At 50.2% G+C, this 11622-nt stretch overlaps 1 protein-coding gene across 3 annotated transcripts in view; it reads left to right on the forward strand.

The window, feature by feature from the left end:
• Positions 1 to 10492, forward strand: part of CASP9 (caspase 9) — a 30272-nt gene extending 19780 nt beyond the window's left edge. For all 3 annotated transcript variants that reach the window (XM_027110097.1, XM_027110096.1, XM_027110095.1), the window contains 3 exons: positions 5777 to 5956; positions 6589 to 6698; positions 8254 to 10492. In XM_027110097.1, the coding sequence (XP_026965898.1) occupies positions 5777 to 5956; positions 6589 to 6698; positions 8254 to 8275 (312 nt within the window). In that variant the 3' untranslated portion in view covers positions 8276 to 10492. The remainder of the gene's footprint in view (positions 1 to 5776; positions 5957 to 6588; positions 6699 to 8253) is intronic.
• Positions 10493 to 11622: the final 1130 nt, after the last annotated feature.

Here is an 11622-nt window from a genome sequence, read left to right on the forward strand (position 1 = left end):
GGCGCCACCATCAGCTGAGGACAGAAATACCCAAATGTCAGTGACAGTTGTTTGGTGTCTGGTGACTGGTGTCGTGTTGTTTACAGGTCTCTGAATGTCTGCCCTGGATTTTGGTGACTCTTGTGTTGCTATTTTAAGATTCACTGTTGTTACAATTTAAATCAATTAAAAAATCTTCTAAATGTCATCCGCCCCTTCGTTAAGAGGTAGTGCGGGCACCAACACGGAAGAGCGTACCTCAAAGTCAGTAACTTTGGTGTGAAACTTCAGTGTTAGCATGATGAACTCAGCCAGAGCTGAGTGGCCTAAATTTTGGGGTGACCCCTCCAGAACTTTGGAGATCATGCTGAGAAGCTGGAAAGGAAGAATAATGTACGACAGTGGTTGTGGATTTTATGTGCTGAGGGAACGGCTCCTCTTCCCACTGTGAATTCTTATGGGGTGTTATTCTTCCTTGTAGGGAGTTTTGAATCAATAAGCCTGCTTAAGAAGAAAGCAATGGCTTAAATGCATAACCCATAGGCGAGGCCTTCCCAGCAGATTTGTAGGAGGATGACACGTGGATGGAGACACGGCCAGCATCCCCTGTCTGACCCCTTCTTCCTCTGACCCCGATCCTCCCCTCTCAGATCCCATCGTCCCATTTTCACAGGCAGCCCCCACCCGTCTCCTTAGGCATCCCCCACTGAAGCGCTCCCTCCCCCACGGCACCCTGCTTCCCCGGGCAGACCCAGCGGCAGCCCCAGATTCCCCTCTCAGGTCCCCTCCCCCGTCCGACTTCCCCTAGGACAGATTCGAGAATCTCGACCAAGCAAACAACCGGAAGCAGTGACCTGAGGCAGCTATGCCAGCGTCCAGCTCTCACAGATCTAAGAGGCCCCCTTGGCAGGCTTGGGAAGCAGCAGGTTGAGAGGCGCAGAGGCCTGGTCCCCTGCGCCTTAGGTGTGAGACCACAGACAAATTACCGAGTTTTCTGAGCTTTAGTTGTATGGGGTGAGAGGTCAATAGATTTTTTATTTTAAAGGTTTTATTTATTTATTTATTTATTGGCCACACTGCACGGCAAATGGGATCTTAGTTCCTCGACCAGGGATCGAACCCGTGCCCCCTGCAGTGGAAGCACGGAGTCTTAACTGCTGGACCGCCAGGGAAGTCCGATCAGTAGATGTTGGGGTTATTATTATGGGGTTTCCAGAAGCATCTTTGTCCTGTCTCTGCCCCCTGTGGATGGGACCCCAGCTTCCCTGGGTGAACGGTGACCTCCCTCCCTCCTTGCTATTACCCACCGTGGATCTAGCCACACAAACCCTCCAGCTCTCCTGCCCAGAGACCTGCCCGACAGGTGCTGTTTCTCCCACCAGGATTGCTCTCCCTTCTCACATGGGAGCCTGGGTCACAACCGCCTGCTCCAGAAACCCTCCCCTGCGGAACCCCGGGCCCCTCGGCCCTCTGCCTGTCTTTGCTGAAGCTCTTTTCAGCTGCTTCCTTTCTGAAGTAACACTTTGTACTCTGCAGTGAGCTCTGCTTTGGAGGAACTCATCCCAGGACATGTCCTGCAGCGTCACCGCCCCAGTGACTCTGTGGCTGCGCTGTGTGTGGCCCGAGTCCTGCCCTGACTCCTAACCCTCTGTTTTCCAGGCCTGCCACTGCTCTGGGGCAGTTTGGGTTTTAAAACAGAAAAGACAGAAAATATGGCAACTTAAAGAAAGAAACATCCAGAATCCTACGAGCCCGACATGGCAGCCTCATTTTCCCTTTTACCTCTGGATCTTGGCCGAGGGGCGTGGTCTGCGTTTCTCATTGAACCTTATCCCTGAAGCATCACCCCACGTCTCCACAAATGGCTTATAATCTTGCATTGTAGTGATATGCACTCACTTACTAAACCAATCCCTAGTGTTGGCCATTTCGGTGGTATCCAATTTTTGGCTCACATGACCACCAATGTCTTTGTATTGAGGGCTTTTGGCTTCACTTGAATTATTTCCTTAGGAAATTACTGAATCAGGGGTGTAAACATCTCCATGGATCCCATTACCTGTGACTTAATGCCTTCTTTGGTTTCCATAAAAGGGTTTGAGGTAACTTAAGGAAGTACAAGTGATGTAGCAGAACAAAATACAGAGAAAAAGAAAATAAGGAGGAAATAGAAATGCAAGGAAAGAAGAGGAGTAAGTTTGGCATCTAGAAGTGCATCTCGTGAGGTTCTGCGTGCTTGCTAGAGGTGGCCCGCAGATCGGCTTTGTGCTTTCCAGCCTCTGAGGCACGATAGGGTGAGGTAGAATCGCTCATAAGATCCACCTTATTTGGTATTCGTAAGACAGAATTGCCAAGAATGACAGTTTTTCTCCCCTGGGTTGTCTTAATAGGGGACACTGTAAGATAGTGGACAGTTGCCTCAACTGTATACCTACCAAAAAATAAAAGAGATCAGTTTTATATCTTTTGTTTTTAAAAAATTTTATCTATTTGGCCGTTCTGCACAGCATGCAGGATCTTAGTTCCCCAGCCAGGGATCGAACCCGTTTTCTCTGAATTGGGAGCACGGAGTCTTAACCACTGGAATGCCAGGGAAGTCCTTTTTTTAAATTAAAAAAAAAAAAATCCAAGTCTCAATGTAAATTGAGGGCAGAGTTTTTTCAGTTTGGGTGTTTAGCTCCCCAGACAGGATCCCATCTTCTTTTTTTTTTTGGCTGCACTGCTTGGCTTGCAAGATCTTAATTCCCTAACCAGGGATTGAACCTGGGCCCTCGCCAGTGGAGGTGCGGAGTCCTAACCACTGGTCCACCAGGGAATTCCCCCATCTTCTTATTTTCTGTCTTCCTCGGTGCCCATGTTGGTGCTCTGTACCCCAGGGGTAGTCCGTGGGTATGTGTCTCTGCCATCTGTGTCATAAACCATGATTTTAAAGAAGCCTTTATTGTAACCTGAGGAAAATCCTCATGATGCCCTGATAAGGGAATAAAGCATGATTAGTTGAACCTGCAAATAAGCAGGTAAAAACAAAACACAAACGATTGGAAGGAGGTGCAGCAAACCATTAGCCATGGTTGTCTTTGGCTGCTGCCAACATGGCCAGGCTTTGTTTCGTTTTGAATCATAATGTTGAGATTTAATGTGTGTTTGGGGAAGAAGCCACAAATATGGTTACAAAAAAATCAACAAGGACAAAATGATCAAAGTGCATAATAATTGGTCGGTAAACTCATGAGATCAAAAGTAGTTCATGCTGGGCTTCCCTGGTGGTGCAGTGGTTAAGAATCCGCCTGCCAGTGCAGGGGACACGGGTTCGAGCCCTGGTCTGGGAAGACCCCACATGCCACGTAGCAACTAAGCCCGTGTACCACAACTACTGAGCCTGCGCTCTACAGCCTGCAAGCCACAACTACTGAGCCCGTGTGCCACAACTACTGAAGCCCGCGCGCCTAGAGCCTGTGCTGTGCAACAAGAGAAGCCACCGCAATGAGAAGCCTGTGCAGCGCAATGAAGAGTAGCCCCCACTGGGGCTTCCCTGGTGGCGCAGTGGTTGAGAGTCCGCCTGCCGATGCAGGGGACACGGGTTTGTGCCCCGGTCCGGGAGGATCCCACATGCTGTGGAGCGACTGGGCCCGTGAGCCATGGCCGCTGAGCCTGCGCGTCCGGAGCCTGTGCTCTGCAGCGGGAGAGGCCACAACAGTGAGAGACCCGTGTACCGCAAAAAAAAAAAAAAAAAAAAGAGTAGCACCCGCTCGCTGCAACTAGAGAAAGCCCGTGCGCAGCAACGAAGACCCAATGCAGGCAAAAAATAAATAAATAAGTTTATTTAAAAAAAAAAGTTCATGCTCATTAAAAAACAAACAAAATCAAAGTCCTCAGAGGTGTATAAAGGTGAAAAGTCAAAGTCCTGGGCCCATCCCTACTCCCATTCTTGTTCTTCAGAAGAGCCACTGTTAACAACTGGTGTTTCCTTCCAGACTTTTCTCTTTCTCTCCTGTCCATTTATCCATTATATCTATGCCAAACAGGTCATATGTTATATACTGTTCTGTGACCTTTTGGGGGGTAATTTCTTCTAATTTAAAAACTTTGTGATAAAATACACATAACATTTACCATGGGAAGCAGTTTTAGGTGTATAGCTCTGGAGGGGTGTTAAGTACATTCACGCTGTCGTGCAGCCATCACCACCATCCATGTCCAAAGCTCTTTTCATTTTGCTAAACTGAAACTCTGTACCCATTAAGCACTAATCCCCATTCCCCGTTCCTCCAGCCCCTAGTAACCAGTATTCTGTTTTCTGTTTCTATGAATTGGGTTACTCGAGGCACCTCATGTAAGCAGAATCATGCAGTATTTGTCTTTCTGTGACCGGCTTATTTCACTCAGCATAATGTCCTCGGGGTTCATCCATGTTGTAATGTGTCAGAATTTCCTTCCTTTATAAGGCTGTATAACGTGACTTTTTTTTTTAATCTATATGCTGTTTTAATTAATCTATTTATGGCTGCGTTGGGTCTCTGTTTCTGCGCGTGGGCTTTCTCTAGTTGCGGCAAGTGGGGGCTACTCTTCGTTGCGGTGCGCGGTCTTCTCATTGTGGTGGCTTCTCTTGTTGCAGAGCACGGGCTCTAGGCGCGTGGGCTTCAGTAGTTGTGGCCCGTGGGCTCAGTAGTTGTGGCGCGTGGGCTCAGTTGCTCCACAGCATGTGGGATCTTCCCGGACCAGGGATTGAACCCATGTCCCCTGCATTGGCAGGCGGATTCCCAACCACTGCACCACTAGGGAAGTCCCAGTGTGACTTTTTTTTTTTTTTTTTTTTTTGCGGTAGGGCCTCTCACTGTTGTGGCCTCTCCTGTCGCAGAGCACAGGCTCCGGACGCGCAGGCTCAGCGGCCATGGCTCACGGGCCCAGCTGCTCCACGGCATGTGGGATCTTCCCGGACCGGGGACACGAACCCGTGTCCCCTGCATCGGCAGGCGGACTCTCAACCACTGCGCCAGCAGGGAAGCCCCCAGTGTGACTTTTTAATGACATAAAATTTAGCATTTTTAACTATTTTAAATTGTACAATTCGGTGACATTAAGTACATTCACAATGTGTGTGACCATCATCGCCATCTAATTCTAGAACATTTCATCTTTCCCCAAAAGAAACTCCTTACCCGTTAGCAGTCACTCCATTCCCAGCCCCTGGCAACCAATCTGCTTTCTCCTCTCTGGATTCGCCTCTTCTGGACATTTCATATAAATGGGATCATATTCTGTGGCCTTTGGTGTCTGGCTTCTTTCACTTAGCATGTTTTCAAGGCCCATCCACATTGTTTTCTGTATCAGTACTTCATTCCTTTCTAAGCCTGAACAATATTCCATTGGATGTTTATACGACATTTTGTTTATCCATTCACCTGTCCCTGGACACGTGGGTGGTTTCTAGCTTTCGCCTGTTGTGAATAATGTAATGAACGTTGCTGCACAAGGTTTTGCTTGAGCACCTGGTTCCCATTCTTTTGGGTGTATATATACTTGTAACTTATTTTTATAGCTGTTTTAAACATTTCTGCATTCTTGCCCTCACCCCCAGCCTGACTTAATGAATGTGGAAAACTCTTGTTATAGTAAAAGTAAAGCTCCTGTTTTGATTTCCTGCCCATGTTTGTCCAGCACTAGGCCCCTGGCTTGAGAGGAAACCAGGCCTCTCAGGCTGGTGGCACCTCTCAGGCTGGTGGCACCTCTCAGGCTGGTGGGAGCTCTGGTCTGGGTGTTTTCACTGGCAAGTGTTGTCTGTTTCTGTTTCCTGCAGAGCAGAAAGACCAGGGGTTTGAGGTGGCCTCCACTGCCCCTGAAGACAGGACCCCTGACAGCGACCCTGAGCCAGATGCTACCCCGTTCCAGGAAGGCCCAGTCACCGTCGACCAGCCGGATGCCGTGTCTAGTTTGCCCACACCTAGCGACATCTTGGTGTCCTACTCCACCTTCCCAGGTGAGTGGATCGTGTGAGAGCTTGTCCTTCCAGCCAGCAGGTCCCCCCATCTGCCCTAGAAGCAGCTGTGTTGTGAAGAAAAGACCTGCGTGTGAGACTTCGTTCTGCCTCTCGTGACCCTGAGTAAGTTACTTCACCTCTCTGAGCCTCAGCTCAGGGCGAGGCAGTCAAGGTGCCTAGAATGCAAAATGTGAGGAGGCATGCATTCTTGCGTTGGTGTGCCTCACTCGCTTCACCCTTGTCCTGGCCCTGCCTCAGTCTTCTCATCTTTAAAGTGGGTATATCCATTGTACCTTAGGGATCGTCATGGTGATTTTAACAAGGTGGCTGCTCCCCCACTGAGCACAGCGCCTGGCACATAGCAGGTGTGACAAGTGTTAGTTTCTTTCCTTTCTTATCCCTCGGGAGAGTCACTTGACTTCTCCGAGCCTTGGTTGCCTTGTCAGGAAAATGGGAACCGTGACCAAAGTCACAGGGTAGTGGTGAGGATGAAATAAGATCACGATGGGACAGAGCACAGAGATGTGGGCTGCTGCTGGCTGTGTACATCAGTCAAAGTGTGGAGGTGGGCCCGTCTGCATACGTGGGGAGGGGCAGCTTCCCAATGAAGTTCAGCCTTTCTCCTTCGGCAGGTTTTGTCTCCTGGAGGGATACCAAGAGTGGCTCCTGGTACATCGAGACCCTGGACAGCATTTTTGAGCAGTGGGCTCACTGCGAGGACCTTCAGACACTCTTGCTCAGGGTGAGGCTGGTGGGAGGGCCAGTGTGTCCTCCCCAGGGCAGGTGGTGGGGCTGAGCAGGGCCCCAAGCCCAAGCCAGAGGTTTCTTCTGCACCGGGCTTGCCCTGAGAGTTGATGCTTTTGCTCCTTCTAATGCGAGAAATTACTGCCTGCAGTGACATTTGCCCATCATGCAAAAGACTGCTTTCCCCAGCCTCTGAGGTCCCAGGCTGACACCTCTGTCCGCCCACTGATGGAGCCAGTCCTCAGTGCCAGGGTGGGATGGCCCAGTGCCTGGGCGTGGCCCTGAAGGCAGGTCGCGGGGCCTACACCCTTTCCCCACTGCACGGCCTTCTACTCTTGACCCTCGAGAATCATGAATCCTTTTAGTGTCTCCCCTTCTGGAAGGCCGCAGTGACAACAGGGAAGGACAGCCGGATAGGGCCCCACTCAGAGCAGTTACTTTCTCCAAGCGTCTCAGAGCACGCATGGGCCCCTCCTGCTCTGCTCAGGTATTTTGTGCCGTGAGAAGGAGCTATAAGGGCTGGGACCTCCTCCTGGGGAGGCTCCGGCTCTGAGCTTTGCTGAACAGAGGAGAGAAGAAAAACAGGTGCAGGGCCACCACGAAGCCCGACTCCAGGGGGCGCCATGAGCCATGGCCACGGATGAGCGGGTCTCAGAGGCAGCTGGGGGCCCATCAGGGCTAAGCAGTGCACTCGGCTCATGGGCCCAGTCTCTTCTCTCAACTTTCCTTCATGCAAACCTTTCAGTCTGATTTGAACTTTGTGAATTTCTGAGCTTTGAAATTCTGAATTTTGAGTTTTCTAAACTTATAGTTGAGATGCTTGTTCTCTAACCCCTCCCCTATCCCCCCGCCCAGCGTGCGCGTGCGCGCGCACACACACACACACACACACACACACACACACACTCAAGGAGGCTGCAGCTAGAGTTTTTTTTAAAAAATTAATTAATTAATTAACTTATGGCTGCATTGGGTCTTTGTTGCCGTGCCCGGCTTTCTCTAGTTGCGGCGAGTGGGGGCTACTCTTCGTTGCGGTGCGCGGGCTTCTCATTGCGGTGGCTTCTCTTGTCGCGGAGCATGGGCTCTAGGTGCGTGGGCTTCAGTAGTTGTGGCACGTGGGCTCAGTAGTTGTGGTGCACGGGCTCTAGAGCACAGGCTCAGTAGCTATGGTACACGGGCTTAGTTGCTCCGCGGCATGTGGGATCTTCCTGGACGAGGGATCGAACTCATGTTCCCTGCGTTGGCGGGTGGATTCTTAACCACTGTGCCACCAGGGAGGTCCCTAGAGTTGTTTATAAAGTTCTGACTCGGTGGGGACTTCCCTGGTGGTCCAATGGTTAAGACTCCGTGCTCCCAATGCAGTGGGCCCGGGTTCGATCACTGGTCAGGGACCTAGATCCCGCATTCCGCAATTAAGACCTGCACAGCCAAATAAATAAATAAAAATAAATAAAATAAAATTCTGACTTGGTGGACGCTCCCCCAGCCCTTCTCTGGAATTCTTACTTCAGTCAAGAGAACTCACAGGCCTCCCTGTGGTCGTGTTTTCACAGGTTGCTAATGCTGTTTCAGTGAAAGGAGTTTACAAGCAGATTCCTGGCTGTTTTAATTTCCTCCGGAAAAAACTTTTCTTTAAAACGTAATGAGGCTGGGGCCTCTCACCCTGCCTTACCTTTCACCCCCAAACCTTCCTGCTCCAGCCCTGGTGGCGGCTGAGGCCTGGACTTTCCTACAACTGTGGCTGACACCCATTGAAGGATTCTGTAGCCTGTAGAGGTCTGCTCTTTCCCCCCCCGGGCTGCAGACAGGCTCCTAGCAGCTTTCAAACTGGAGCCAAATGACCGGCGATGGAGGAAGGAGAGCAGAACGCCGTGGACACCACGGGGCTCTTCACCAGTGGCCCGTTCCTGCCTAGTGGCTGTGGCCTGTGACCCCTGTGTTTTCTCCACATCAGGGCTTCTCAACCTCAGCACAGCTGACATTTGGGGCCAGAGAGTCCTTAGTTGTGGGGCCGTCCTGTGCACTGTGGGCTGTTTAGCAGCATCCCTGGCCTCTCCCCACTAGGTGCGAGCAGCACCCCTTCCCTGAGTCGTGACAACGAAAACTGTCTTCAGACGTTGCCAAATCTCCCTGGTGGGCCCCCGCTGGAGAACCACTGAGCTACAGGACATTTTGGTGACAAACAGACCAGCATCTCTTTTAGATCAGCAGTTTGGGCTGCTAGAGTCTGAAGAGTTAGAATCTGTGAATCCTAAATGAAGTTTTAAAAATTATCAAGTTCTGTCTATATTGCAGTGTTCTTAAAAACAAAACAAAACAAAACCTTAGGTGAATGTGGACTCTCTTTCACCTATTGCTCCCCCTCATTTTGCTCTAACTCTTTATTCTTCCTTATATAAAGGGGACTTCGGATTTTTGGGAAACATTTCCCCAGCTCTTATTTCTTTTGACTTTCCCCCCTACCCCATCACAGGAAGGTGACTGGGGTGGGAGCCGTGTGTTCGGGGAGGTTAAGTCACCTGTCCAGGGAACACAATTAACCAGTGGAGAGGCCTGGCCAGGCCCAGGTCTTCTTGAGTCCAGCCCGTCCCTCCTGGTGCCTTCCTGGCTGCAGGACCCGCACCCTTACCCCCGCCGCCAAGGCCTTTAAGCTGCCTCGACTGCAGCCTGTTTCTTGCTTTCAGGGCCCTAGATATGAGGACGATTTGCTAATAAGACTCTCACCAAGATGTGATTCATGTAGTTGTCATTTTATTATTATTTTCCTCTTGTGACCCTTCCAAGTCCGAAACGGTCCCGGGGACTTCTGGTGGTTAGTTATTTTCAATCACCTGCAGGACACACACAAGAAAATAATCCGGTTAACCCAGCAGAGCAGAGCCTTGCTTGCAGGTTCCCGGCTTTCTCCCTCCCGGCTCCGCGCTGCCCGTGTGAATCAGGCGGCCCGCGTTGAAGCAGCTCTCCCTAGGGGCTCTAATGATGCTCCAGAGAAAAGATGTCATCACAGCTTTACACTGACCTGTTGGGGCTTCCTGTAAAAAGGAGTCTTAGCCTGGAGTTCAGTTTGGACTTCAGGGCCTGGGAACTCTCAAAAAATTATACGCCGAACGTATGGACGGGCATGTTTGTAGATCTCGTTTGTTTCTCAAAAGGTTTGAGAGCCCCTAAATTGTTAACAATCCCTGCTGTTGTCAAGGCACCATCCCGTGCTGGGAGTGGGGCTGTAACCCGTTTTCAGAGGCGGTTTGGCATCTACTAAACATCCTCACGTGCCGACTCCGTGATCCAGTGACGCTGCTGGATCTGTGTAGCATAGATGCTCTCATCAGTGTGCAAGGATATACGTCCAAGGATGTTCACTGCAGCCATGTGAGAGTGGAAAATAGGAAACAGATGAAAGCTTCATTCATTATATTCATACTGTGGAATTTTATTTAGCTGTTCAAAAGAATGACATAGATAGATGGGCTCACATGTAAGGTATGATATGGTGTTAAGTGAAACGACTAAGCTGCAGAACAGTAATGGAGAGTCAAATCCTATTTTTGGTTAGAAGACAGTATGTTTATATGTACGTATATAGATATTTTATAGATGCACCGAAATAAATCCAGAAGACCGCACACCAAGCCACTGGCTATGATTATCTCTGGGGGGTAGAACTGCAGATGTCATACAAGGGGGATGTCTACTTTTTTACTTGATATACTTTTAATACACTTGATATGCTTTTAATATTTTTACCAAGAGTATGTATTACCTTCTAAAATAAAAATAAAGCTGGTGAATGCTGAAGATTCATGTGTTGCTGTCATTCAGCGAACATCTGTTGAAAGGATGAATGCCCTTGGCCACCTGTCTCCTATCGCTTCCCAGCCCCTGACCTTGGCTCGTCACTTGTCTGGGTTTGGAACTCCAAGCTACACACGGTGTGCCCCTGGGCTGGGACCACTGCAAGGCTCCACTGGCCCCTCTGCAGTTGCCGGGGCGGCCTCTACCAGAGGACAGCTGGCAGCTTGGCTCTGCTGCTCCTGGAACCTGTCACAGGCACATGAGCCTGCCCTGGCTGCTGTCCCGGGAGCCTAGGGCCTCTGCCCGGCTGCCTCCAAAGGCTTGCTTTCCCCATTGATCCCCTCTGACATCTGGCCAGGCTTTCGGCTGAGACCTGCTCTGTTGTGCTTGTGTCTGTGGCTGGGAACAGCTGATGCTGGGACCAAAAGATAGGACAATTGCTCCTGGCCCTGCTCGGGGTCCCCAAGGTGCTGCCAGGGCCAGCCGCGTGGTGACTCACGCGGCAGCTGGGGCTGGAAAGGACCCTCGGATTTGGCTGGGAAAAGGCCCTAAGCATCCTCCCATCTAATCTGTCTCGGGCTCTTTTGAAATGCTGGTGCACTTTCAAAGCTGGACTCAGGTTTTCCTCTGGCAAAAGGGGACCAGAGCTTTCCCCCAATGGACAGAGAGAACCTGGTAAGTTAATGGCCACTCTCTTCTTGGCACTTCTGGTGCCTGTAACCACTTGTTGGTAGAGAAATGCCAGCAGACAGACACATGAACAAGGAGCCCTCAAGTAGTAATGGGAAAACCCGGAGGCAGCCACCTGCTTATTTTGACAGTGCCCATTTGACAGTGTTGTTTTCGTCCTGGGACTGCAAGCTCACGGCTGTGACATCATATTTGATTTTATAATGGAGTGTCGGTTTGATTTAATTAAACAGCTCTCTGTAAATTCAACTTGAAATAATGAAACCAGATGCCAGCTTTCCCTTCTTTGGGGGCTCTGTCACAAACACCACAACCCCGACTTGTTCTGCCTCCTAAAAATGTGGATGAGTCCTGGTCTAGTTCAAGTCCTATTTTACAGAAGAGCAAACCCAGGTGGTGGCACTGCTGAGAGGTGGGTAAAAAAGTGCCCCCGATCGGCA

Source organism: Aethalodelphis obliquidens, unplaced genomic scaffold (genome assembly GCF_003676395.1).
Source record: "Aethalodelphis obliquidens isolate GAN/ISIS:26980383/991018 unplaced genomic scaffold, ASM367639v1 scaffold9, whole genome shotgun sequence".
Taxonomy (NCBI): domain Eukaryota; kingdom Metazoa; phylum Chordata; class Mammalia; order Artiodactyla; family Delphinidae; genus Aethalodelphis; species Aethalodelphis obliquidens.